Source organism: Pungitius pungitius, chromosome 5, assembly GCF_949316345.1.
Source record: "Pungitius pungitius chromosome 5, fPunPun2.1, whole genome shotgun sequence".
NCBI classification, from domain to species: domain Eukaryota; kingdom Metazoa; phylum Chordata; class Actinopteri; order Perciformes; family Gasterosteidae; genus Pungitius; species Pungitius pungitius.
The window spans coordinates 15,503,666-15,527,676 of NC_084904.1; the positions used below are offsets into that span (position 1 = coordinate 15,503,666).

Below are 24,011 nucleotides of genomic sequence, written 5' to 3' on the forward strand. Positions count from 1 at the left end.
ATCTCGAGTGCTTTCTACAGTGGAAAACTAATACGTTAAGATAGGAGTCCCTTTAATTAACAAAGATTAAACTGATTTGACATCGTCACATAAAATCTGTCTTGTAAGTAATTAAAAAGTTGGCAAACAGTTTTATGAAGACTTCATTCTAATCTATGGGTTTGCTATTGTGCATCTAATATTTTTATTCAAGGGGAGAAACAGATCTCAGCCCATTAGTCTGAATTCCAACAGAAATGACCACTTCCCTTTACGTCCAGCCTTCAATCACTGAACCACCTGTAAACAATCAAGCACAATCAGAAATGTTTTCTCCAGACATTTATTCAATATTTAGATACAATATGAAAATTTAATGGTACACAAAAAAGGCACAAACATCATATTCACCACCATGTCCCCCGACTCTAAAGCTGATCATAAACTTTTAAAAGCAAGCGGTTCAGAAAACTGTTGAAAATTTCATGAATTAGGAGAAGACTGCAGTTTGCAAGTTCTCTCCCCCCCCCACCCCACCCCCCCCATCATTGTCTTAACTGATGGTAAACAGTTGATTGAGGAACCGCAGAAATTTAAACAGGTGTGAAATCATTGATTACATTGAGGATCAATTGTGTCTTACTCTTCACTCCTTAAGACATGACAACAATCAAAGTACAGTAACACCGACCAACTGGCAGTCTCATAAAACAAAATATATTACAACCACTCCCCGTTGGGACACCAAACTCCCCAGAGAAAAGGATACAGCGTGGTGTATGGAAATCTGTGGTTTTGGGCAACTGATGAGCAACAATATAAAAAATATATATATATATGTGTTGTATCGTTGACCTGAGAAGAAAAATGTTGCCTTCCAAATGTTCCTATATTACCAGCATACAAATGCAGAATTCATGTAAACATTAGAAATCCATTTATTCTTTGGACAAGCCAATAACTCATTACTGAGAAGTGATCACACTTCTTCATGTGATTGACAGACAACAAACATTTGGATCTCTGAACCCTGATTATTTCATTATGCGTGTCTTGAAAGAAACATATGGAAAATAGAACATCCCCACTTCCTGCTGCACAAGTTAGGACACTGCCGAATTAGAAACCAAAAACACAAATTACAAGGGTCAACCACTTGCACTATATGTGACTAGTGACGACCAACACTGTGGGCAGGTAACACATGATTGTGAAGCCTTCACTATGAAGTAGAAGATTCATTAACACATAACAATCATATGGCTGATCTGGGGCAAAGATGTAAATCTGCAGCTATTTGCACCAACAGCAGTGAACAAGCTATTCCGGCTGCTACTTTTGTTTTTTTTTCTCCCTTCTTTTCTTGCTGGAGGAAACGCGCTGGCTCAGTCGCCGCGACAGGAAACGCAACAGAGTCACGTGCAATTTTACCCACCAGAAGAAAATAAGTCATCACAAAGCACTTTGCTCAAAAAGCTCTTAGTCGTAGCGGCCAGAAAGCTTGTTCCAACCTTTAGGTGTCAGAGTGGCCGGTCAGAAAAGTGGGAGGCAGCTGGGGCAACAGCTGCCAGCGGAGGTACAATCGTTATAATGATAATAATAATAATAATAGGTTCTGCGATTAAGGCAAGAAGTGCGAGGTGCTGGTGGTCGCCTGGGCACTGGTACGGCTCGTAGACATTTTGTAAACACACGCGGGATGTAGGAGAACAGAGGACGCCTTTCAGGAACCGTCTACCAACGAGAACCAGACGAGTGAGCCAGGCCTCTGGGGGGGGGGGGGGGGGCTGGCGATGCAGTTTAGCTTGTGACAAGAGGCTCAAGGGGTGAAGCGCCATCTGTGGCTGTTTTTCAGTCGTTTTGTTTTCCTCTGGGGACTTTCGTTAGGAAGGTGAATGCGGTTGTGTATGGTATGTGAAAATGTCTTTAAAATAGTGCGTGTGTGTGTGTGGGAGGGGAGGGAGGTGTAAACACTTCCAAAGTAGCATCCCTTGACTGAACAAGCTTGCACGGATCTGCCCAGCTTGAGATTTTCAGAGATCAGTCACCGCAAAAGCATCCACACCTGTGAGTGTACGTGTGAGAATTAATTACCACGTTCATCCTCGCAGAGCGACGTATGTGCAGCGTGTGTGTGCGTATGCGTGCGTGTGTGTGTTGTGTGTGTGTGTGTGTGTGTGTGTGTGCGCGCTTCTATTGAATCCGTTAAAGAGTGAATACCTGTACGGGCACGATTGTCTGTGTTAATAAGATGCAGTGCTTTGGGGAAGGGGGGGTGGGGGTGATGGGGGAAGGATTACAATGGGCCGAGGCGCCATGGGTGTTAGTAATCTCTAAATGGGAGTCTGTGGCAGGAAGGAACACGAGTCTGACAAACTGACAGCCTCATGGCGGGGAATGAGAAACCAGTGTGAGCCGTTTAGACCAAGGAGCGGACAGTGGCTTCATCTTCAGAGGAATCTTATGCAGGGAACAGGAAATGATAAACAGGATAGATATTTGGTCCAACATCGGTCACTGTGGAATCATGTCAATGAATTCTTTTGTACAAATGTATCCACTAGAAGACGCTCTTCATATCTCTCCAGCAGGTTAGGACTCGTCAATAACGTGATGCTGATAGCTGGCCTTACTCAGCTGGGATCGGGTTGCTTTCTAGAAATCAATTCCTCACTATATAGAATGTCTATGATTGGATGCAATTCAGGGATCTGCTCTATTGATTGCAGGTAGCTTTCCCCCCCCCCCCCACCACCGCTTAGATCAGCTGTGGTAAAGCAGAGGCACCAAAGGAGGCCTCTTAGCCGTCGTTGTGGGAGTTTAAAATTCTTTGCCTCTTCACTTGTCTGAAGCCGTAGTTCCTCGTACTTCTCCCCGCCTGCGAAGCTGTGGGCAAAAAGACCCCACGTTAGATGAATGAAAGCTGAGGGGCTGAGGGGCAGGTTCAGTGGAACCGCTCATATACGGTTGCTGGTTCTGGCACACACGTTGGTGGAATCATTTCTATTCATTATGAGTAATGATATTGTACCTCTTGGATCTTTAACCATGAAAGAATAAGAAAAACATGTTATTTAGCAAACTGAAATCTTTAGCTTTTCCTTAGAAATCTACTGCAACGGCTCTTATCAAGACCTTTGTTTGTCTTCTGGGGAGATAACCGCATCACTTTCAAAATCTCCCACCCACCCCGATGGCTTTAGAAAGTCAATTAGTGGTTGAATCTGATAGCCGAACACCTTAATGGAACAGGTCAAACTAACAGTGACTCTAAACAGAGGAATAGCGAGATCTGATGAAATGGCACGAGGAGTCACCCTCTGACTTCTTCATCCTTTCCTCCTTCCTCCCCTCTCTTCTCAATCACAGCACAGACTCCTTCTCAACTGCAAAAATCCATTTGTATGTTAATAAGGAAAAAGGAGCCATCTTGAGCCCCCTCCCCCCCCTTGAACCTCCCCCTTCTATACCAACAGCACTCAACCAGTATACACTAAAATGAGCGGACATGAATGTCGGTGCATCGTCTCCACAGCGAGTTGGTTTCACACGGTGCATTCTTGGTAGTGTCTGCATGCCGCACACGCTGGTTTTTTATTACTCCAAGAAGAAAATGAGACACACATGCTGTATTGTGCGAGATGCAAGCGTGGTCCACTTTGGCCATTTCAAGCTCCTCCCATTATCTCTAGTACTTCCAAGCTAAAACCAGTGGTGAGGTTTTAGTTTGCATATTAACTGCTGGCTGCTTCTTAAAACAACAGCATGTGTGATTCTGAGATGGCTGTGCCCAGATGTTACGTAACATACACAACCACTGACACAAACCATAGTGGGCTATTTTCGCAAAAAGAGGAACTACCTAGCACATATAGTAATATTTATCTACAATCTGGTGTTATTGGTTGACTTATTCAAAGTGACCTAAAGAGTTGCGAGGGAAATACAAACATGTACATATTGACATAGTGGACAAAGCCCCCTTTGATAGTACAGGGTGAAAGCAGTAAATAACTGAATTATTGATTAGGAAGCGCGTTGGCGCAGATTGGAGAACAGTGATGATTTCAGTTGTTTATCATCCATTTAAGTTGTATTTGGAAATGCAACGTAGTGTCAAGAATTCCATATTTGTAGTTCTCAATAGCAGTAGAAAGCGTGCAAATTCTTTTGAATGGTCTAATCAGCCGGTGTACATTTAGTACAAGGTAGTACACAAAGACAAAGGGGTAAGTGCCAAACTGTTTTAAAGTGGCCTAGCTACATTCAGGGACTGATCTTATGTCCCTGAATGTATGGTGTTAGGTGTTTGACAGCTACAGCTGGATAAAAACTAGACTGTTGCAGCAAAAGTTCATTTGAAAATTTGGCAATTATGAGAACTGTGCCAGAAACCAAAGACGCTCTATATTGGGGCAGTTGTGTACACAAAACACATCCCTCACCAATAGGGAGTACTTTATCAAGGTATACTCTTTTCTACTATTACCCTCACCTCTTCCAGCTCCCTCTGTGTCTCTGCCTCCATCCGCCTAATATCATCCATGGTCAACTCCACCCACTTATCAATCCAACAAAAGAGCTGGCGGTGGAAGTTATTGAAGATCCTCTTCTCTTGCTGAGAGAGACGGCGGATTATTAGGGCTGGGTGTAATTTTCGATATATACATATGAAAAATAAAGTTTAACTGGGTAAACTGACCTCATGGATGAAGTTCTCCACTTTGGTCTGCAGACCCCACCACTTGAATTTGACCGTGACCAGTTTGTAGGCACACATCCTTGGAGAGTCGGTCTTACTGGCCAGCTCTTTCTGTGAGGGGAGGAAAAGCAAAAAGAACGATTTATAATGCCCTATCAAAATAAATGCGTCAAAACTTGACAGAAACTTTGCAAGTTAAAACAGGAGAAGTCTGAGATATTGTTATTTAAGACTAATCTTGGCTGAAAGTTAAAAATCATTCATTTATAATGCTTTGGGTATGGAGCTTGCTGAAATAATTATCAATATGAAGATGTGCTGTGCAGAGATAAAAGCGCCCTAATCTACAACACACTTTGTAAATCCATCCGCAGCTTGCACTCTGCCTCCCTCTGAAGAAAAGAAGAAAAGGAGGAGGAGGGTGTGGGGGGGCGGGGGCAGAGCAAAGTGGATAAACTCCAGATGAAGGGACCATTTCTCTGCCTACGCCCCGACAGCGACACCGTTCCCGAAAGGCATGCCTTTGTGGCCACGGCAGGCAGATAAAACGGTGCTTGCGAAGCGATAAGGGCGTCGCGGTGCAAAGCTGGTTACATTATTAACACCCAGGACCTCCTCGCCCCCAGAACACACACCGCTTCCCTCCGAGAACACCTGTTTAATTAATCACTCCAGTCGGGCTCGGCATTCCAAGAGAAAATGCCACAGACCCGCCTCAATCACCATCATGCCACTGTCGTTTGATGCTACGATCGTGTGTGTGTGGGGGGGGGGGGGGGGGCGCGAGAGGGGAAATGAGAAACATTTCTAAATTTGCAGTGGGTTTAGAAAAGTTGTCATCGCTAAAGGAGAACTTCACATGAAACGGATTCGACATCAAAACACTTACGGTGACATTTCTTCTCTCCCTCTCTGTGCCCTGCTCAAAAGGAGCAGAAGTTTTCAGAAATACAAAGGGTACCGATATGCAAGCATGTGTGCATGCAGAGATAGACAAGAGTTGTATTGCTCCGAGAAGCTGGCAGAAACGGTGCCTCTGTTGTCACATAACTGCTCCCCCCCCCCCCCCCCCCACCTTTTCAAAAACACTCCTTTTCCATGTCCACAGCGGACGGGAAAGTGATCTAATTAAAAACACAAAATAGAAAAAAGTTGTGCTTCTTTATTCATACTTTTTAAAGCTGTTTGGCTGCCTTTGTTCTTGGATTCTTGAAGCTCAGCAAAGTTTCCCCTGGTGAACTTTGAGGACTGCGGCGCAGTGCAGAGCCGAAATCGTCAGCGCTCCGACAGTGAGCGGGAGGCGTTTGTGGGGCCGCGTACAGAGGGGAGCGCAGCATCACTGCCGACTACGGCATAAGCTGTGGCTTATTGCACTCAATCAAAAGTATACTCCTCCTAATACACAACTGCCGCTTCTCAAACTTACATTCAATGTCCACACGTTGCGTAAACCTTTATCCAAAGAGATATATATCGGTCACATTCAATAAGAGCAGAGAAAGAGGTGGTTTGTCTTCATCAGAGAACAGCCAGTCTAGCTCTGTGCCCTGATCCTGGAACTCCAGGCCATGAAGATCCATCTCTTTTTTGGCATTTACCCTCAGCCTTACGTTGGGTTTGTTGTTGACGTTTCACTGATACATTAAATCTTCTCTTGCGGTTTCCCCTCAAGGTTTTCCCCGTGTTCTGCTTCACTTTTGCCCCTCTTACCGTCACAAGTGTTCCCAAGACCTGCTGCAGAGGAGCATCCCTACAGTGTGATGCTGCTGCTACTCCCAAACACCAGACAAAAGGCTCAATATTTCTTTGCTCTCAAACCACTGTATTTGAGAGGCTCCCACATACCTTCTGGCAAAACTTGCTAAAATGTGTTTTGTTTTCAACAGAGACTTTAGGTGTACGCATGGTGTCACCCAGCCACTGAGCCCTGTAGCTTCTTCAGAGAAGGTTTGGGCATCTCTCTGAGGAGGACAGTCTGTTCCCGACCGATTTACAGATGTTCTGTGCTCCTCCCAGCTAATTAAAACTGACAGTATATTATTTTGTGCTTTGGAAGATGTGTGAAACCGTGTTAGACCATGGTTATTCTGTGAATGCCAGTGGGCAGGTATATAAAGTCTGGTATACGTCTGGTGGGCAAAATGGGCGTTGAGTCTTTGTTATTTTTCTGGGGGAACCTGTTCATTTCCAGTTACCTTCCAGGTGGGCCCGAGGGGTCCTCGGCCAGTTTTAGTGGACTTGAACTTGGCAGGGTCCTCATCTGGTTTGTAGTCCTACAGTGAGAGAAATGTGCATGATTAATACATTTCAAAGCACATTATGTTTAGCTGACACAAACCGTCAGTAAAACTGATTTACATGAATGCTGTTTTTTTAGTATGTTAATTATTTGTATGATGATGTTGCAAAGCACTAATCAAAAAGGGGGGTTTCCTCCGTTAGGTCATACACTGCTGTCCACGGACTGTGCTTTGACTTAAGCAGCAAGGCAATCACTCCCACTGGAAGTACCGCACTCATCTTCCAAACACTGCCAGCACCCTTCATATAAACAAATTAAATGCTTAATTACATTATTCCCCATTGCACAGGAGAATCGATACTAAATACTATAGAATACTGAGCGCATACAGTACCAGTCAAAAGTTTGGACACACTTTCGCATTCAATTAACAGGGTGTCCAAACTTTTGACTGGTACTGTATGCTAAGCACATGACCACGTTGTCTTAAAAAGAGGCAAACTAATTAGTAAAACCAATAAATGAAATAGCTTTCATATTATCAACAGCTCAAGGGCCGAGCAATTTTAAATAAATCATGGTGCGCCTGCAGCTAAAAAGCTACTTTTCAGGGCTATCGGCCAACAGCAGGGTGCCAAGTGTGTGTGTACGCACACAACAATACACTGTGCTGAACTAATGAGGTCTGTGAATCGATACGCCGCGGTAGACGAAAAGAAGCTACTCCACAAGTAAAACAGTGTGTGTCAAGCGTGCAAATGCGTTTGTGTATCTCTGGGATGCGAAGCACTGTGAGCCTTAATTACACTAACAAACTCATCTGTGCTGGCGGTGCGCCCCAGGCCCTGCAGCCATGCCTGAGGCTGAGGGCTGATGGGGTCCTCAGACACAACACACTCCTCCAGCAAGGCAAACACCTCCGCCTCGTTAACTACCCACTAAAACAAACACGTACACCCACAGAACGCAACGCTTCTCAGCCAAATAGCCGCACATAGACACACACACACACACACACACACAGTGAAATGAGGCAATGTGATGTCAAACAACAGCAATAATGTGTAACATCTTCAAATAAGATTTCAGAGTATCAAAAACTCATGTTTACATTTTGAAATCATTGAGGCAATATTGGGATGCTCCAATGGTGCGTGTGGTTTTGTGATGACTTCAAAAGATTTCAATGTGATGCATGAAAACAATGAAATGATTAAATTAATCTACTCCAACAGTCTAATGTCATTTCCTGCTGCCTATTCTTGCCATCCACCGTCAGTGACAGGTATGTGTTTCATGGTATTCCACCGTGTGGGAATACATTTTACAAAAAATATGTATGGCTCCATTAGTTCAAGTACCTGGATGTATTCAAGCCTGGTTCAATGAGTGTAATCAAAAGCTAAAAACAAATAATTCTGCATTGCTATGGCGAGAAAATAGTAAGTAGAACAATCAATAAACAATATATAATTCAACAACAATTTAAATATAACTAATCTGTTAAATAAAATTATCTTACATTGGAAGATTCCAGCTCCTCCAATGTAATAATTCAGATGTTTACAGTTAAAATCAAATTAGTTTTCAAAATTTGCATTTGGTTGAAATTGCTCTGGGCTCCAGATTTGCATAAAGGCTGTGGTACTTTTTTCTGGGATATATATCAGAAAAAAATTCTAAATACAAATAGAACTTAATGTTGATCTATAGAATACATACAAGTGTAAATGCGACAATACTCATCATTTATACAGTTGATTTTTTTGATTCTCCAAAATAAATCAACATAGAAAGGAAGTTAAATGAAATAAGAATACTGCACATCAATGTATGTAAGATGGACTGGGTTGGTCAGACAGCTCGGTAATGTTGGGACTTCCCCACATGAAGGCACCAAACTGCATTCTTATCTTAAGAGGATTTTCACTTACAGCAGTGGACACTTGACTTCGGTCTGCAATGTCAATGGGCACAACAGTTACATTCTGCCATGTGGAGCTGTCTAGTTTGTGCACCTGAACAAGGACACAAACAAAATGGTAAGTCCAGCGCACACAGAGCCCAATGGAAAATGTATATGCACGCGATAGAGTGAAGAGATACTTACGTTTTCTTGTGTTCCAAGGTCCGGTTTGTGCCATGTCTCAATCTTAATGAAGAAGTTGTCTTTCATATACTCATTCTAGAGGAAGGTTGTGAGCAGATTATGGCAAAGAAAGTTGTTTGAATAAGCAAAAAAACTGTTTAACTCAGTTGAAGTAATATTTAGATCTTATAAATACAAAACAAGCCATTTAAGACTTCCTACCGTGACAACTGCATGAGGGTTGGACATAAAAAAGGGCGGAAACAAGAACCATTACATATAGAAGAAAACAAGAACTCTAAATTCCCCCAAACTAAACCCGTGATGCAGGTGACACAGGGGTATTTAACAATGGAGAAGACAAAGGGTCCCAGGTAGAGCAGAGGTATCGGGACTCACTGGTTCTGCAGTAGGGGTAAGCATTCCAGGCCTTTTCATGGAATACCAGAGAGCCTTCGGGAGCAAACATTTTGACAAACGCTGGGACTTTACTGTTGCGTGGATCAAGAGGACGGGAGCAAGCATTGGAGAAAGGGAGAGGGAAGAAATATATTTACATGCCTATGGAAAATGAGAAATCCTTAACAAAAAGAAGAGCAAAAAGTAAGACAATACTGCCACTACCTGGAAGCACGGTGCAATTACACTTTGAGAAGGTAAAAAAAGAATATAATATGAATATTAAAAAAGAAGACCCATACCTCTTTATGTGGTATATTTTGTGTGTGTACTGTCCTTTCTCTCCATCTTTTTCATAGGGCTCATTCTTAAGAACCTCGATACCCTCACCACCACCGGTCTCATTTTTACTTGCTTGAGCCACGGAGAACAGCTGGCCCACTTGATACTTTGACACAAATATACAGCAGTCACACACCAGACCATTACTATGACAGATGAGCAGGTCAGACCAAGAAGCATATTTCCTTTTTTTCAGAATGCACCATTAGCTGTTAGCAACATCTTGAGAAAAGTCAGGAAAAAAAAAATCATTGAGACACCAGATTAAGTGAGGCCTCTAGTGTTCTCCCATCCACCAGGGATCCAGTGTAAAAAGCTTGTGTGTTACATTTATATTGCAAATACAGAGACACAGTACATGCATCATTGGAATTGTATTTTAAAATGAAAACACAATGGCGAAGACAAATTTAGTAAGATGGGTGATTGTCCCGACAGTTCAGATTTATATAACGTGCCAAGAAAAACTACTGCAGAACGCAATAGACAAATGAGCTTGTCTCCAACCTGCGTTTTTTTTTTTTTAATAAAGAGCAGCCCTCATTTGGACCCTCTTTTGTACCTCAACATTTTAATCCCTCTGACATTCTGCAGGGCAAGTTACCCATTATGCATGGTGTGATGTTTGATTTGAAGGGCGGGTGTTTGCTTTTATTTCAGCTGCCAGAGCTCTTTTAGCATTTCTCCACTATATAGAGATCACTTAAATTTTTTCAATTATTGGACTGGGATTCAAAAGTAAAGGCATACTGACGGTATAATAATTTAAGTCCATGTCAACCAGTTTTAATTCGGCGAGAGACATGAGCAGGGAAAATGAAAGATAAAATGTCCCATGTTGTGCACTGGTTGGCGGGTTTGGAATGTATGGCTACCTTCACTGCTCTTAGTTTTTGTCATTTATAATAAATAAAAGACGAGTAATACGTACACGAGAATAAAAGGGAAACCCAGACACTAACAGAAATGAAAAACAACCATTTATAACATTTTGTAATAAGGGAGATTAAAATTGATTGCTCACCTCCTCAACACTACAGGGTAAAACCACACGGCTGCAAGAGAGAAAGAAGTGTGGTCAAAACAAAAACACTAACTCAATGAGCAATATAATGGTATTTGAAGGTAAACAAATACAGTGTTACCTTCAAACACAACATAACCTTGTAAAGAACTGAATAATGAGTTAATTCAATGTATTTAATAATTGTACACAATTCCATAGCCACACATTCAAAATACCCAAAACACAAGTTGTGCACAGAGCAAGATCAATAGGTAAAGTTATTTTGAAAAGAAAACTACTTATTTAGAAAACTGTTACAGTATTCATCCCCAAAGTACAGCATCCCCAAACCAATGTTATAAATTACCCTTATAAATATAAAGCTCCAGTGAATGACCACAAACTACATAGTGCAGAAGAAAAGAATTCAGGGCCAGAAACAAAGGCTGTATTCTACACAGACATGATGCAGGTGTTTACTGTGGCATAAATCATAGACTGTGCAAGAGGTGAACGCAGTCACCGAGACGTTACTATCTGGTTTGCGGACTGCAATTGTGACGCCATCAAATAGGGTGATTTTGTCATTTTGGAATACGGCCGTCCCCATCTTGGCTATTTTGCAATGAATGCACGAATGTCATTATATCTGGATGTGAGAGGAGTGATGTAGTGACGTTATCGATGGGTCAATGAATTTAGGTTTGCCTTAAAAGCATGACCTGCTTTATGGTCTGTTTGACTTAATTTAAAACAATGAACATCATGCTGTACTCTGAAGACTTGACATTTACAATTCAGACCATAAACTCACACTCACAATGTTTACTCAGATAACGGATCAAGCCATTTTCTCAGACATACAGCCAGGGGTCACCCCGTTATGAAACAACTGCATCTGGAACACAGGTCTTTTTCTGCTCACCACATGCACTGCTATTAAAAAGTTGGGATCTGACAGCAACAAAAACTTAATTGGGTTCAATCTGATGGATGTATTTGTGACTGTCTTTGAGGATTTTCAGTTTTAGAAAGTCCTCTTAACAGATGATCTTTGGAAAATCTAAACACTGAGAGACTGCAGCCCCCTAAAAAACATCGCCTTATTTTAACAGTTTCTTAAACTTCCTTAAGCTAATATGCACACATCCACTTGAATACACAAATTAACAGGGTGCCAAAAATAAGGACTTTAGATTGAACAATTAAGTATAAACCACAATCGCTGCATTATGTAAAGATAGTAAATGTAAGGCTACGTGTTTATTAGTTAAACAAACTGCAACTAAAGGGAGAAGTAAAGGTATGGTGGAAATACAGTATGGACAGAGTTAAAATCCCTCAAGATCAGGTGAGTAGAGTGAAGTTCATCTTCCGAGCATTAAATCAAGCGAAAGGCATTACCCTAAACGCGAAGCTGGTTAAATAACTATGTATCACACCATTTACAGGACTTCCTGCCTCGATCTACAGACCAATTTTTTACCGATGGAGGCAAAGCTAAAAACGGCAGCCAAACACTTCCCAGTCAAACAGGAAAATATTTAACAAAATTGCAGCCTACATCGCGACTAAAATAGTTTACTTCTGAAGTTTGACGTACATCTTTTATTACTGATAACAGCTGATAATGTAAAGTCTACACGCGCATCTTAAGATCCAACTTAACAGACGAAGCTAACAGCTAGCTAGCACTACCTGCACACCGCTACCGCTAGCATGCTAACGCCAGTAACGCTACAGGGGATGGTTTGACACGAGAGAGAGAATAAACAGCGAATCCGCCATTAATCAAAGTCTCTACGGCATAGGAGCGTTACGTATAGTCGGCGCAGCCACGAGTGTACGGGTCAACGCTGATAACACACGCCGCGCTCAGTGACTTCCAGTCGTGTTAACGTCATACCGTTAGGTGCAACACCGCGTCCGCTAGCATTAGCATGAGCTAATGCCCTAGCTTAAGTTCCATAAAGTTGTAACGTTCAAGTTTTATAACGGCCAAATGCCGGTATCCCTGTTCCCCCCCCCAAAAAAAACGCATACCTCGGACTGAATAGTTTTGAAGCCAGCACACATGATTTAAAAGCGAGCGCGTAGGGAAGACTACGATTAACAGCAGCTGTCACACAGTGGCACACCGCTGTAAACACCGGTACCGAAGGCCACGGCAGCTCTTGGGCAATCCCACCCTGCCCTCGTGTGTCTGACACAAGATGAAAAAAGTTATTATTTGTAAAATAAAACCACGGGAAAATCTGTCCCACCGCGCGGAATTCGTCACTATGCGATCTAAATTGATTAAAACATTTGCGAAGAGTTAAACCTGAAACTTACTACTCCTTGATGAGGCTCATCGCAGCTTCCTCCTCCAGATACTACCGTTACTGCCCAGAAGCGGCCGCTGATTGCTGCTGACGTCATGAGCCGCTGAGGGCTGTGTCGGCCCCTCCCTCGTAAGCGGTGATTTGCAGAAGCGGGCACCGGCGGACATGCTAATTCATATCATCCAATAGAATAGCTTACTCGCGGGTTTTAACCCGCCTATTGCACATCTGGAGAAATGCAGCATCATCTTTACAGCATTCAAACGATCACATTAAAAAAAGCAAAGCTACCTTCAAATTTCTTAGTATCTTCTATCTAATGTTTCTTGGGACGTAACCTGTATTTTGCTATCTTCACGCCATTTATGATATTCTTTGTCTCTCATTTCCTTTCATCCTTCGCTGACAATGGCTCCCATTAACATCAGGTGGTAAGGTCAGAAACACAAGAATGAAAACATGATGTGTTTTTTTTTATTGAAACGGTTTACTGATAAATGACAGATGGTTGTCATGAAACTTCATGATTAATCTCAAAAAATCATGGGCTAAAAAGTCATACATGGTACTTAACATTGAATAGCAAGAGAATCCATGCTTCAGAGCAGACACTCAATTCACAAAGAAATCAGGCAAAATGCCCTTCTGATTTCAATAAAAAATATTAAATCTTTTTTTCCGCAGTCTATCCGTCTTTACAAGGTACAGGTTTGTTCACTTTTTAATAATATAAAACGTTTAATACTGATTGTGAAACACTGAAATTAATTTACAAAACATAATAATTATCATAATATTAATAACAATAACAAACAATAACCATTCAATTTAACAACAAAAATAGAATGGAGGAAATCAGTCATAGCTGTTGCAACTTGGCCCACACAAACAGCAAAGAAAAATACCAAATGGCATTTACATCTACCTGACACACAGTTACACACAAACACAGTATCAGGTCTTTGAGTATTTCTCATTGCCATTTACAGTTTTATGGGCACAAAGACAAGACTCTCTAAAGCATTCATGTGCCTCTTCAGGATCGCACTCATTGACCAATAAAATCCTTGTCAATCAAAGTGCCCTACTCGCACAGAATTGTAAATAATAGATAGATAAAAGTATAGGACTGTTTCAATTGTCTCAGCATTTAGAGGAAGGGAAAAATCTTCCAGGCGACAGGAACTTGTATCCATTCCCAGCAGGTAGTCGGATAGAACGAGCACCAGGGCTACTGCTTGTGGAGATAGTAGGTGATGGGGCCACTTTTCTAGGGTTAGAGCAGTGGTGTCCATTGTTCTTGCTGCCCCTATCCAGTGATTGCAGCCCCAGCTCCCGCAGCTCCAGGCTGTCTTGCGTATTATTAGGAGAGCAATGGCGTGGAGAGAGGTTCAGAAGGCTCAGTACATCTCTACTGGCAGACGCAAGGGGACCAGGACCACCGTGGACGGCTCGGACCGGACCTAGATGATGATGCTGCTGCTGCTGCTGCTGCTGCTGGGCTGCGGCATTAGCCCAAAAGGTCTTCAGATTGTGGATAGCCTGGACCTTTTCATCAATGACTCCTCTTCTTAGCCGGTCCAAGGCTGGGACATCGGTCGATGTAGAGCAGGCAGAGCCCGTCGAGGAGTACGACAGGGCCGGGGATGGAGCACTGCCGGCCGGGGACTGGTGACCAGAGCTGGGCGACACATTACTCGGGGAACGGGAGATGTGGCCGCTGTATGGGGAGCTTGGGTACTTCAATCTGAACTGCGCGTGGCTGTCCAGAGTGGGCGAAGGGTGGCTGCCCTCCTTTTGGGAGGACTCGGACATTGCAGGACTGTTGTAGCCGGAGCTGATTTTCTGCAGTGAAGAGGAACGGGAGGGAGGTTTGGGCCTCGGGGAAGATTGAGCTCTGCCGCTTGCACTGCTGTTAGGACGACTGAACGCACTCGTCTCAGAAGAACGGAAGGCGCTGCTCCGTGCTGAAGATCCTCCGGCCGATGCCCCCTCTGGCCCGGCCCGCTGTAAACTACCTACGGCCCGTAGATGGCTCTGAGTCTCCTCGAGGATTTTCTGCGCCAGCTCTTGAGGATCCAGAGGGACAATTTTCTCTTCCTGAGACTTCACAGTGCTGTCCGTCTCGGTACTGGACTGGTCGGATTCGCCGGTATCAGAGCTGCTTACTTTAGCGACCTTCTGGAATGGTGAGTTTGGGCTGGCCACCAGACACGTTTTGACAGGGGACGTGGGGGTGCTGACGCTGCCCCTCGACGATACTGATACAGTGTAGCCTCTGCCTGCTCCGGTGCCGGACCCACCGACGAACCCCCTGCCTCCACGGTGATGCCGCTGGCTGTGGCCTGGCGGCAGGGGCAGAGAGTCGCAGTGGCTCCCCAGAGGCTCGCTGCTGATGATGGAAAAGCCCTCGTATTCTTCCTCGTCTCCCCGCGCCCCCGCCACTGCAGCGGCAGCTGCCCCGTGGGGAGACGAGCGACTACGGGGAACATGAGGGTGTTTGTGGATAGAGTAGTGTGCCGTGGCCGCACCGCGCTGCCGATGGCCGAGGAAATCGCACTCTGACTTGGACACAAAGCTCATGGAGGAGGCTACAGAACTCAGGCTATAGACAGAGATTGCATCGGAGGCCTGATTGTCCAGGCAAGGAGGAGAGAAGGGAAGGCTCGAGTATCCCATGGGAAGGGGGTTGGACACAGATTGGGCCGAAGCTAGAGACTCAAGGGAAGACGAGCTATCCAGGCTCAGACGCTTGGGCAGTTCTGTGGAGTCTGAACAAAGAGAAAGGAAAAAATTAATGTGACACAATGTACAGTCAAGTGACTGAAAAACAACATCACTGATACCATGAACATGAGCAAATGATCATATTTACCAAACAGCGCCAGCAGCGATTGGAGAGCAAAGTGCAAGGTGCGGCGGTTGGCTAGCTTGCTGGTCTTCAAAACCACTTCTTCTTGGCCAACCTCGCACAAGTCAAATCCTGAACACACACAGAAGAACAACAATTGTAACGTGCTCAATGTGCAGTCCATAGGGAGTCACAAAGGAATGCGTGGTGCGTGCACAGCTTTCATCGTTAACAGCTGACTCACCGAGAGCAGCCAGAAATTCATGGCATCCCGGCAGCCTCCACAGCTGCACACTGATGGACACCTGAATAGGCAGGAGGGAGAAATCCTGCTCTTTCTCTCCGGTCTGGAGTTGCACTAGTACCTGGTGGAGCTGGACGGAGACAAATCGGAGAAGAAAAGCAGTGCAATGGTTAGGAATAAAGAGAAGAATACAATAGACTGGGGAATTCATTAATTAATCAGTGATTTTGTTACACCAAATAATTTTTATTCTATAAAGATATAAATCCCTCAAGGACTGCGTTAAATAGCTCCATGCTCTCAAAGAACACTGCCTTGTCATCTATGTAAAACAATGGCAGCCACATGCTATTGTGAAACTAATATAAACATATCTTATGGAGTAGGTATGGATGTGTTTCCTACTTGTGAATGACATCTGCGGGGAAGCAGAGCTGAAAGGGTTTCAGCTTAATGAGGATTTACAAGTACCCGGAGATCACACTTTCATTTTTTGTTTTGGGATTACTGGTACAGAGCAACCTTTGTCAACATGATGTAACTGTGCAGGAAGTACAAACATGCCTTGCCCACTCCTTTCATTCTTTATAACTGTGAGCGGCATTATCCCTTATGTCACCCTGAAACAGTCCTCTGACCTGTAATGAACCAGTGTTGTAAATCCTTTAATTTTTGAAATACCCGACTGCAGGAACCGGCAACTGAATCATTAGGAACATTGTTAATGAATGCCCAGCTACACTTTATGCACACCTATGCTAAACAGGATGAAAACAACACAACTGGTTACCAAATTGTCATGCAGCTTTGGCGCAAAGTGGTGTATTTTAGTTTAGCAGGACAGAAAAGCGAAAAATAGTAGATTGGGTTGGAGTGCAGGTAGTGAGGCCACACTTACCATTGCCACCATATTTTTAACAGCCTTCAGACAGCACGTTATGAGCAGGGGAGAGAAAGAAAGCTTTTAATTGCATGCATAACGGACTTTCACACAGGTGACAAGGGATTAAGTCAACAAGAAGCACAGCAGTAAGTAGCAGGTTGAATAGATTTTATGCGATCGGCGATAACTTCATTAGGTAGGAAATGTCACGGAGACCACAATTGGCAATATTAGGCAACACAAACTAATCACCAACTCACATTCTTACACTGGTTACACTTTAAGAGGGATAAAAGCGCAATCTTAATTCTCTACGATGTCACAAGCTTGGGTGCAAGAGAACAGGCCTCAGATTATGGTTAAAACCTAGTACTTGCAGTACTGCTTGTTAGGCTTTCATGCTGCACTTCAGTGCAGATTAAAGTCACAGCTTGAATCACCAGACTGTTGTAACTCATTCACACATCAACATACCCCTGATATTCTTGTCTAGTAAGAACAGCACATTAAGCGTGTCAGAGAAAGTGCAATAGCTATTACTACTAATAATAGTATCAATGGTGTTTGTGGTTGAGCTAAAGACCAATTTATATCTAGTTCAATAGATGTAAAAATCCAGCAGTATTGGCTCAGAGCTGCAGGGGCCTACCCGATTGATGAGCTGCTCGCCTGCCTCTGAAGCTGTGATGAGTTTGCACAAAGCCTGGAGAGCTGGCGGCGGCAGACCTGAGGGGGTATGGGGGGGGGGGGGGGGAATCAAAGGAGATTCCTAATGATTTATACACAAGACACACTCTTTATATACTGCAAATGATGATTTAACATGTGATCTGTGGAGTGATTCTAAATGTTACAAGCACAGAGGCCAAAACTTTATGGAAAACAACTGTAAAAACAATCCTATAAAACACATGATTAAGCAAAACACTAGACCAACTCTCAGGTGCATACCCAGTAATGATTGCAAAGTGGTGCTGCACTGCTGAAGTCTGTCTCCTGGATCAGCGGTGGGAAAAAAGACAGCTGAAGGCATACCGGTGCCCACAGAGTCGAGACGGAAGCCCACAGCTGTCAACAGGGCCTGCCAGCCAGGGACACCCCCCACCTTGTTCTCCACACTTTGCTGAGACGTGTACATGGAGTTACGCTGGCCATTCTGGATCCTTTGAAGAGACTTCTCCACCTGCAAGTGCGAGTGAAGTGAAGCATAAGTGTTTCTGCTTGTGACATTTTGTGGGGTAAGGAACTCATTGTGTATGAGGGTCCATGTCTAACCAGGTGGAGCAAGACTCTTAGAGCATCACGTGCTCGATCAGGGTACTGTAGAATCTCTGCCAGGGCTTGGCCAATGAGGGAAGATGGGCTGTTAAGCTTCACATCAGTACCAATCAGCATGTACCCTAAACAGGAAAACAAAGCCAGTGAATACAGCTGTGTTACAGGGTAATCGCTTTCAAATGCAGAATCAACACCAAAGCGAATAACATCTCTCACCTGCCCAGTTGGAGGGGTGCGAGTACTGCTTGCTGCTCTGGACTGTCTTCATGGCATCTGCCAGTGCTGCACTAGCCTTCGTCCCATTAAGAAGAGCAGTGTAGAAAGCATGGACAAAGACTTTGGAGGCTGCGACGGGGACAGGCCACAAGGACACTAGAGTGCACTGAGCCCCCGCGGCCAGGAAGGCTCTGGTCAGTCCCACAACACCGTCTGCAGTCACTTTGCTGCTGGACTCCTGGTATGACCTGTATCCAAAACGACCCACGCGCATTCAATTGGATTACAAAGCTACAAACGGTATAATAGCACAACATTTGGACTCTTTATTTGCTTTAATATTTGTCCTAGGCTATGCAGTCCTTCTCATCACTAAAATCACAATATCTGATTTAAAACTAAATATATAATGCCACATAACTTATAAAATAAAAAAATAAAAAATAACATAACAAAATAAAATAAAATAAAACGTAAGGACATAGCCCTTCCCCAGGCGACCTACCCTAGCACCACCAGCTTGACAGGCAACCTCAGGTCCAATATATCTGCAGCTGTGAGCAGGAACTCCTGAAGGGGCGGACTGTCACAAATGCTCTCCACATCGCTGCTGTCGTCCTGCATGTGGAGAGACTCCGGGATCGTATAGCCACTTCCAATGGAGCCCTTCCTCCCTCGACCACTGCTGCCTCTCCTCCCCCCTGCCCCTCTCCCCATTGTTCCCACTCCCGAACTGGCACTTGCCCCGCCGGCCCCGCCCTCAGGGTTCGGGGTGAGCACCAGAGCTGCCAATTTCCAGGAAATGTGTGTGGCAAAGTGGGCACACTCGGCCTGTGTGAGGGCACTCATCACCCTTTCCTTGGTGGCAGCAGAGCCGGCCAGTGGTTGGCAGCCCAGCAGCTCAGCCACCATTAGAGCCTCCTCCTCTGCAGAGGGCATGGGTCCCCACAGCCAGCGGTCCATCACAGGTGAGGGCAGTCTAGGGTTACCCACCACTGCTGCCATGGAGACGCCGCCACATGGAGCTGGAGCACTGCGCCGGGAGTGAGCCTGTGGGCACAAGAACGAAGGTTAAATGGTGCCGTTTGTAGTCTAAGGACAGTATATCAGAAAGATGACTTCAAAGGATCCTGAAAATCCCAAAAATGTGCCCACAAGTTACATGGAGAAATAAAATTATTGCCACAATATTCAGTCATCTGAAAGAGAGGTCCACCTTTGCACTGGATCCAAGGCCATGGATGGAGGGAACGGCAATGAGGCTGAAGCGCTCATACAGGTATTCATTCGAAGAGCTTCCTTTTAGCAGGGCAAAGGGAATGAGGTACAGTTCTCCCTCTAGCACCATCACCAGTTGTCTGTGTCTGCCAACAGGGCCACTCGAGTGCATCAAGCCCTATTACACAAAAGGGATTAACATGAAAATACTCATATTTATCATTATTGCATTCTCTACCATAAAACTAATTCAATAGACAAGCAATGACCCATAGAGGTACCACTCACCCCCTCCATGGGTGCAATGAGCAAATCATAAAGTGCTCGCAGTGGAGGCTTTCCGAGGTTGCTGGAGCGGCGAGGCAGGGAAGAGTTACCATCTTTGGCAGGTGACATGGTGTTACTGAACAGGCTGGTCATACTCTGGCAACTCCTGCACAAACACAACACAAAGTAATGCTGTTTAATGTCGCACCTCATACCATTAGCCTGCAGACCCGAGACCGTTTGAGGCATTTTACCACATCATGCTATGTACATTAAGCTACAGTAGGAGCATAATTGAAAATACTAAAAGATATTTGGAGTCTCCATTAGAAGAAAAGTATAGTCCGTGATTAAACTTTTTTTTAAATATGTGTAAAGGCTCTGCATGTAGACAGGGGAATCATGTATCCTGCTGCAATTATTGAGCTTTGCATAGGAGCCGGGAGCGTGGCTGACGAGCTCCATGTCTCACTTGCTGCATATTGTTACATCAGATAAGGCTCAGCCAAGACGCAAACTCAGCCACTTCAGGCGCTGTGAGTTTGAGCTGTAGCACTACAAAGCTGCAGCGGAGGAGCGGGATTTGACACTCTCCATCACAGATGCCCATCTTTCTCTCTTTTGACATGCTCACAGTCAGATCTAAATCACACCAGCCAGTAAGATGCAGATAGAGGCAGGGCATACCGGATGTGCATTGAGATGTGTCTCTGTGAAAGCAAACATATAGCATTGTTCTATTTACATGAAACAATACTACAATACTATATCATTTACTATTAAAAGCTCCACTAGATGGCAGTGCTGCACCGTGGTATTCTAGTGCTCACACAGGAAGCGTCAGCTTGCCAGAATCCCCAGTGGAGGAGGCGGGGAGCAGGGCACCAACCAGCTTCTGTCTTCAAACAATCAAAAAGTGTCTTCAGTGCAGTGCCTGCAGTATTAATAGAAGTAAGGCCCTGTATGTCTGACACATGTCGGCTCCCTGCTCGGCCAGGGACACACAACATACTGAGAACTGTGCTAATGTGGCCGTGGGGTTAAAAGCCTCTTTGCGCTGTAGGCACACAGGGCCCAGCTTCATGGCCACACTCGTCCTTACTCTCCATCTGTCCCACCAGCCAGAGTTCCCTCCAGGCCCCCAGACAACAGACATCTATCCTTCCCTTCTGCTAGCCCCTGGCCACTGGCTTCCCTCCAGCCTCCCAACACTCCGTCTCTCTCTCCCGGGCCTCGGCATGAGGCTCCAAGGGAAAGAAAACAATCATCTGTTAACCTGACAGGAAGAATGAGAGAGAGGAGGCCATGGATAAGCCAAGAAGGTGAGTGTCAAGTGTAGAGCAAGGGTCTTGTTCAGTGGCGGCAAGAGTTGAGACTTCCCATCAAGTGTGATCTAGGAAGGGGGTACGAGGATGCGCACACACACACTAGGCTTGGCATACCGAACAAATTTCTGAATTATTACGTGGCCACTAAGCTCTTTTGATGCAGACGTCCAGTTCAATCAGTGCTTCCTTCTTCTCTGCTGGTATCTTCATCAACATCTTCAAACAAATGTGAGTAAAAACGTATTCAATCACACACTGAGGGGATTAGACCTAAGGAGTCTTCTATTATCACCTTCCCTTAGTAATCCTCCAAAGCTCCATGGTAAAGATTAGATCTTCGTGTTGAAATAGGGCAATCAATGACATTACCATGAAGATATCAAACCAAGCAGCACTGATCTTTTAATGAGTATATTGTCTATGTACTTTCATTTAAATATTACTAAAGTTCAGCATTTCCCCCCCCCCCATTTTGCTTCATTACGAGTAATTGGGAACTAAACATGTCAGTGGAAGTGAAGCCCTTGAGAAGCACATACATGTACATTATCTGACATCGAGCCCCCATGATGATTTAAAATGACAATGAGGGTTTTCTTCATTTTCTGGGGCTTTTACATTGTGATAGAAGATAGGCTCCTAAGCATGAGGAGCTTTAGAATTCAGAGTTTCTGAGGCCGAGAAGAATGAGCGAATCATTACCGGCAGCCCATTAAAGGGGCTTAATGAGCACAGAGACTCAATTAAAGCTGGAATTACCCTCTCATCAAAGAGCAGCTCAACTGTGCACGAGGACAGGGAAATATGACCCAGACACACACATGCACACACTCTATTGATATACATAACCAATCAGCAAAAAGTAAATGAATACTTTGCTTCATATCGTTAAATAATAGTCTGAACAAGCCACTGGCAGACTCACTGAAATACCCAGTCCCAAATCTACACAGCAAACAAACAAAGACAGGGCAAACATCTTAAAACCACATTGGTGTCTGCGTCTAGCGCGCACACACACACACGCGCGCACACACGCACACAAAACAAGGCCCCATCAGAGTAGGCAACTGATAAAGGCTTCAGCGGCTTGGCTCTACTCAGTATTTAATAAGGAGGATTCAGATGCTGCCTCGTGCTGGCTAAACAATGGAGAAAACACTCCTTTCACAGATGAGCCACAATAGCCATGAATCCCTTACCCTAAAAAAAGGCTGGCAGGACCCCCACTAAATATTAGCGTACCGTCAAAAGAGGAAATGCACGTACGCCAAAACGTATTCACAAACCTCTCACACGCCAGTGAGCCATCTCCTTTCCTAAATCCCAAATAAACCTGTAAGCTGGTGATCGGCGGGTCTTTACAGTGATTCACAGCAACTTCAGAGAGGATCAACATTTGTTCACTTCCAACTTTTCCATGGACCCCATGGAGCAACATGAAACGTCGCGAGTAGCAGTATTTATGTTTACAGCAATCAGTCGGACTGCTTCCAAAATGGTCGCAAAAATCGCTACACTGATCATTTAAAAAGAAAAAAAAAGTTTGGAGGGTGAACACAATTTTTTAATTGACTTCTGTCTGCCATTGTGATCTTGACTGATGAACGATGATATGGAGGGATTTTTACGACAGCCGTCTCTGGCTTCATTTCCACACATTGCTAATTCACACGAGCCTTATGTGTAAGTGATGAAGATGAAGGTGAAGTTAGTGTAGGAGGTTTGTGACAGTCACCACGGTTTCTCCGCTGCTTCAATGAGATTTCATACTTGCATCAGATAGCTGTTTTCAGTTTCTGCTGTGTACAGTATATCTTGTCACTACGGAATAAACAATAAATGAATCAATAAAGTCTTTACTCACAAACACGTTATGAAAATTTTAATTGTACTTGGTGATATGAGCACAGTATTTAGTATTTATATTATTGAGAAAAAATGCCTCTCTTTTCTGCAATTCTGTCACGTTAGTTGATGTTGTTGTACAGCAGGTGACAATTTCATTGGTTGCTGCACAGCTGAGCATGAGCGCCGGTACGAGTGCCGGTAGTTCGGTCTCTCCTTTTGCGCGGATAAAATATTAAGCCAAATTTGATTTGACGTTTGAGTTGAGTTGACGGTTTCTACCTTTTATAACTGAAAAGGGCTTCCATTAACTAGACTATTGCCACCGCACGAATAACACGAATGGTTCCACTTTTAATGATTAGGAGAATATGTACGAAGCAAAGTGTCATATGAAGAGAAACAAAATGTGAGCGGCATCATATGTGCGTAACGATACCTCTCACATGCATCTCTCTGCGTCGTGATGTGCAAAAATCTCCTACCTGTTGAACAGGTTGTTTCTGGACACCATGCGGAGGAAGCCTGTTGGATCAGTGACGGAGTTAAGCTTGTTGTTGAGCTCCTCAAATTGTTGGTCCAACAAATCTCCCGCCTCACTCTCCGTCTCACTGCTTGAACACCCTCTGAGAGAGAGAGAGAATGGAGTGAGAGGCATGTACAGCTGCTGAGATGTTGGCAAGAAAAAGGCACTTCAGCAATGTAGACAATACCCGGACTTACATTGCTTCCCTGCGGATAAGTCAACTACACACACTCCAAATCTGCCAGAAACACACACTGTACATCCCACAC

General features: G+C 44.3%; 2 protein-coding genes across 4 annotated transcripts in view; both read right to left on the reverse strand.

Annotated features, from left to right (window-relative positions):
- Positions 1-304: 304 nt before the first annotated feature.
- Positions 305-13,220, reverse strand: LOC119224593 (phosphatidylinositol transfer protein beta isoform-like). The gene is made up of 11 exons (XM_037481701.2): positions 13,094-13,220; positions 10,778-10,808; positions 9,714-9,859; positions 9,412-9,503; positions 9,235-9,242; positions 9,034-9,108; positions 8,858-8,941; positions 6,877-6,954; positions 4,682-4,792; positions 4,475-4,597; positions 305-2,865 (listed from the first exon to the last, which is right to left on the reverse strand). Exons 1-11 carry the CDS (start codon positions 13,111-13,113, stop codon positions 2,818-2,820), a joined length of 816 nt encoding a protein of 271 aa, XP_037337598.2. The 5' UTR covers positions 13,114-13,220; the 3' UTR covers positions 305-2,817.
- A 317-nt stretch (positions 13,221-13,537) lies between these two features.
- LOC119224538 (tetratricopeptide repeat protein 28-like) overlaps positions 13,538-24,011 on the reverse strand; it is a 140,461-nt gene continuing 129,987 nt past the window's right edge. For 2 of the 3 annotated variants that reach the window (XM_037481587.2, XM_037481589.2), the window contains 12 exons: positions 23,702-23,842; positions 20,062-20,206; positions 19,772-19,951; positions 19,061-19,605; positions 18,556-18,803; positions 18,337-18,461; positions 18,013-18,244; positions 17,711-17,787; positions 17,077-17,100; positions 16,179-16,308; positions 15,959-16,066; positions 13,538-15,854 (listed from right to left, as the gene is read on the reverse strand). In XM_037481587.2, coding sequence (XP_037337484.2) covers positions 14,227-15,854; positions 15,959-16,066; positions 16,179-16,308; positions 17,077-17,100; positions 17,711-17,787; positions 18,013-18,244; positions 18,337-18,461; positions 18,556-18,803; positions 19,061-19,605; positions 19,772-19,951; positions 20,062-20,206; positions 23,702-23,842 — 3,583 coding nt within the window. In that variant the 3' untranslated portion in view covers positions 13,538-14,226. The remainder of the gene's footprint in view (positions 15,855-15,958; positions 16,067-16,178; positions 16,309-17,076; positions 17,101-17,710; positions 17,788-18,012; positions 18,245-18,336; positions 18,462-18,555; positions 18,804-19,060; positions 19,606-19,771; positions 19,952-20,061; positions 20,207-23,701; positions 23,843-24,011) is intronic. The other variant, XM_037481588.2, reaches the window with a different exon arrangement.

Bases quoted from the DNA above. Each gene is read 5' to 3' on its own strand.
- LOC119224593 (XM_037481701.2), bottom strand. From the start codon at position 13,113: ATGAGCCTCATCAAGGAGTA. The intron at 9,860-10,777 runs GTGAGCAATCAA...TTTGTGTCAAAG, and splicing joins TACCCTGTAGTGTTGAGGAG to TATCAAGTGGGCCAGCTGTT. The intron at 2,866-4,474 runs GTGAGGGTAATA...TTTTGCCCACAG, and splicing joins CACAGAGGGAGCTGGAAGAG to CTTCGCAGGCGGGGAGAAGT.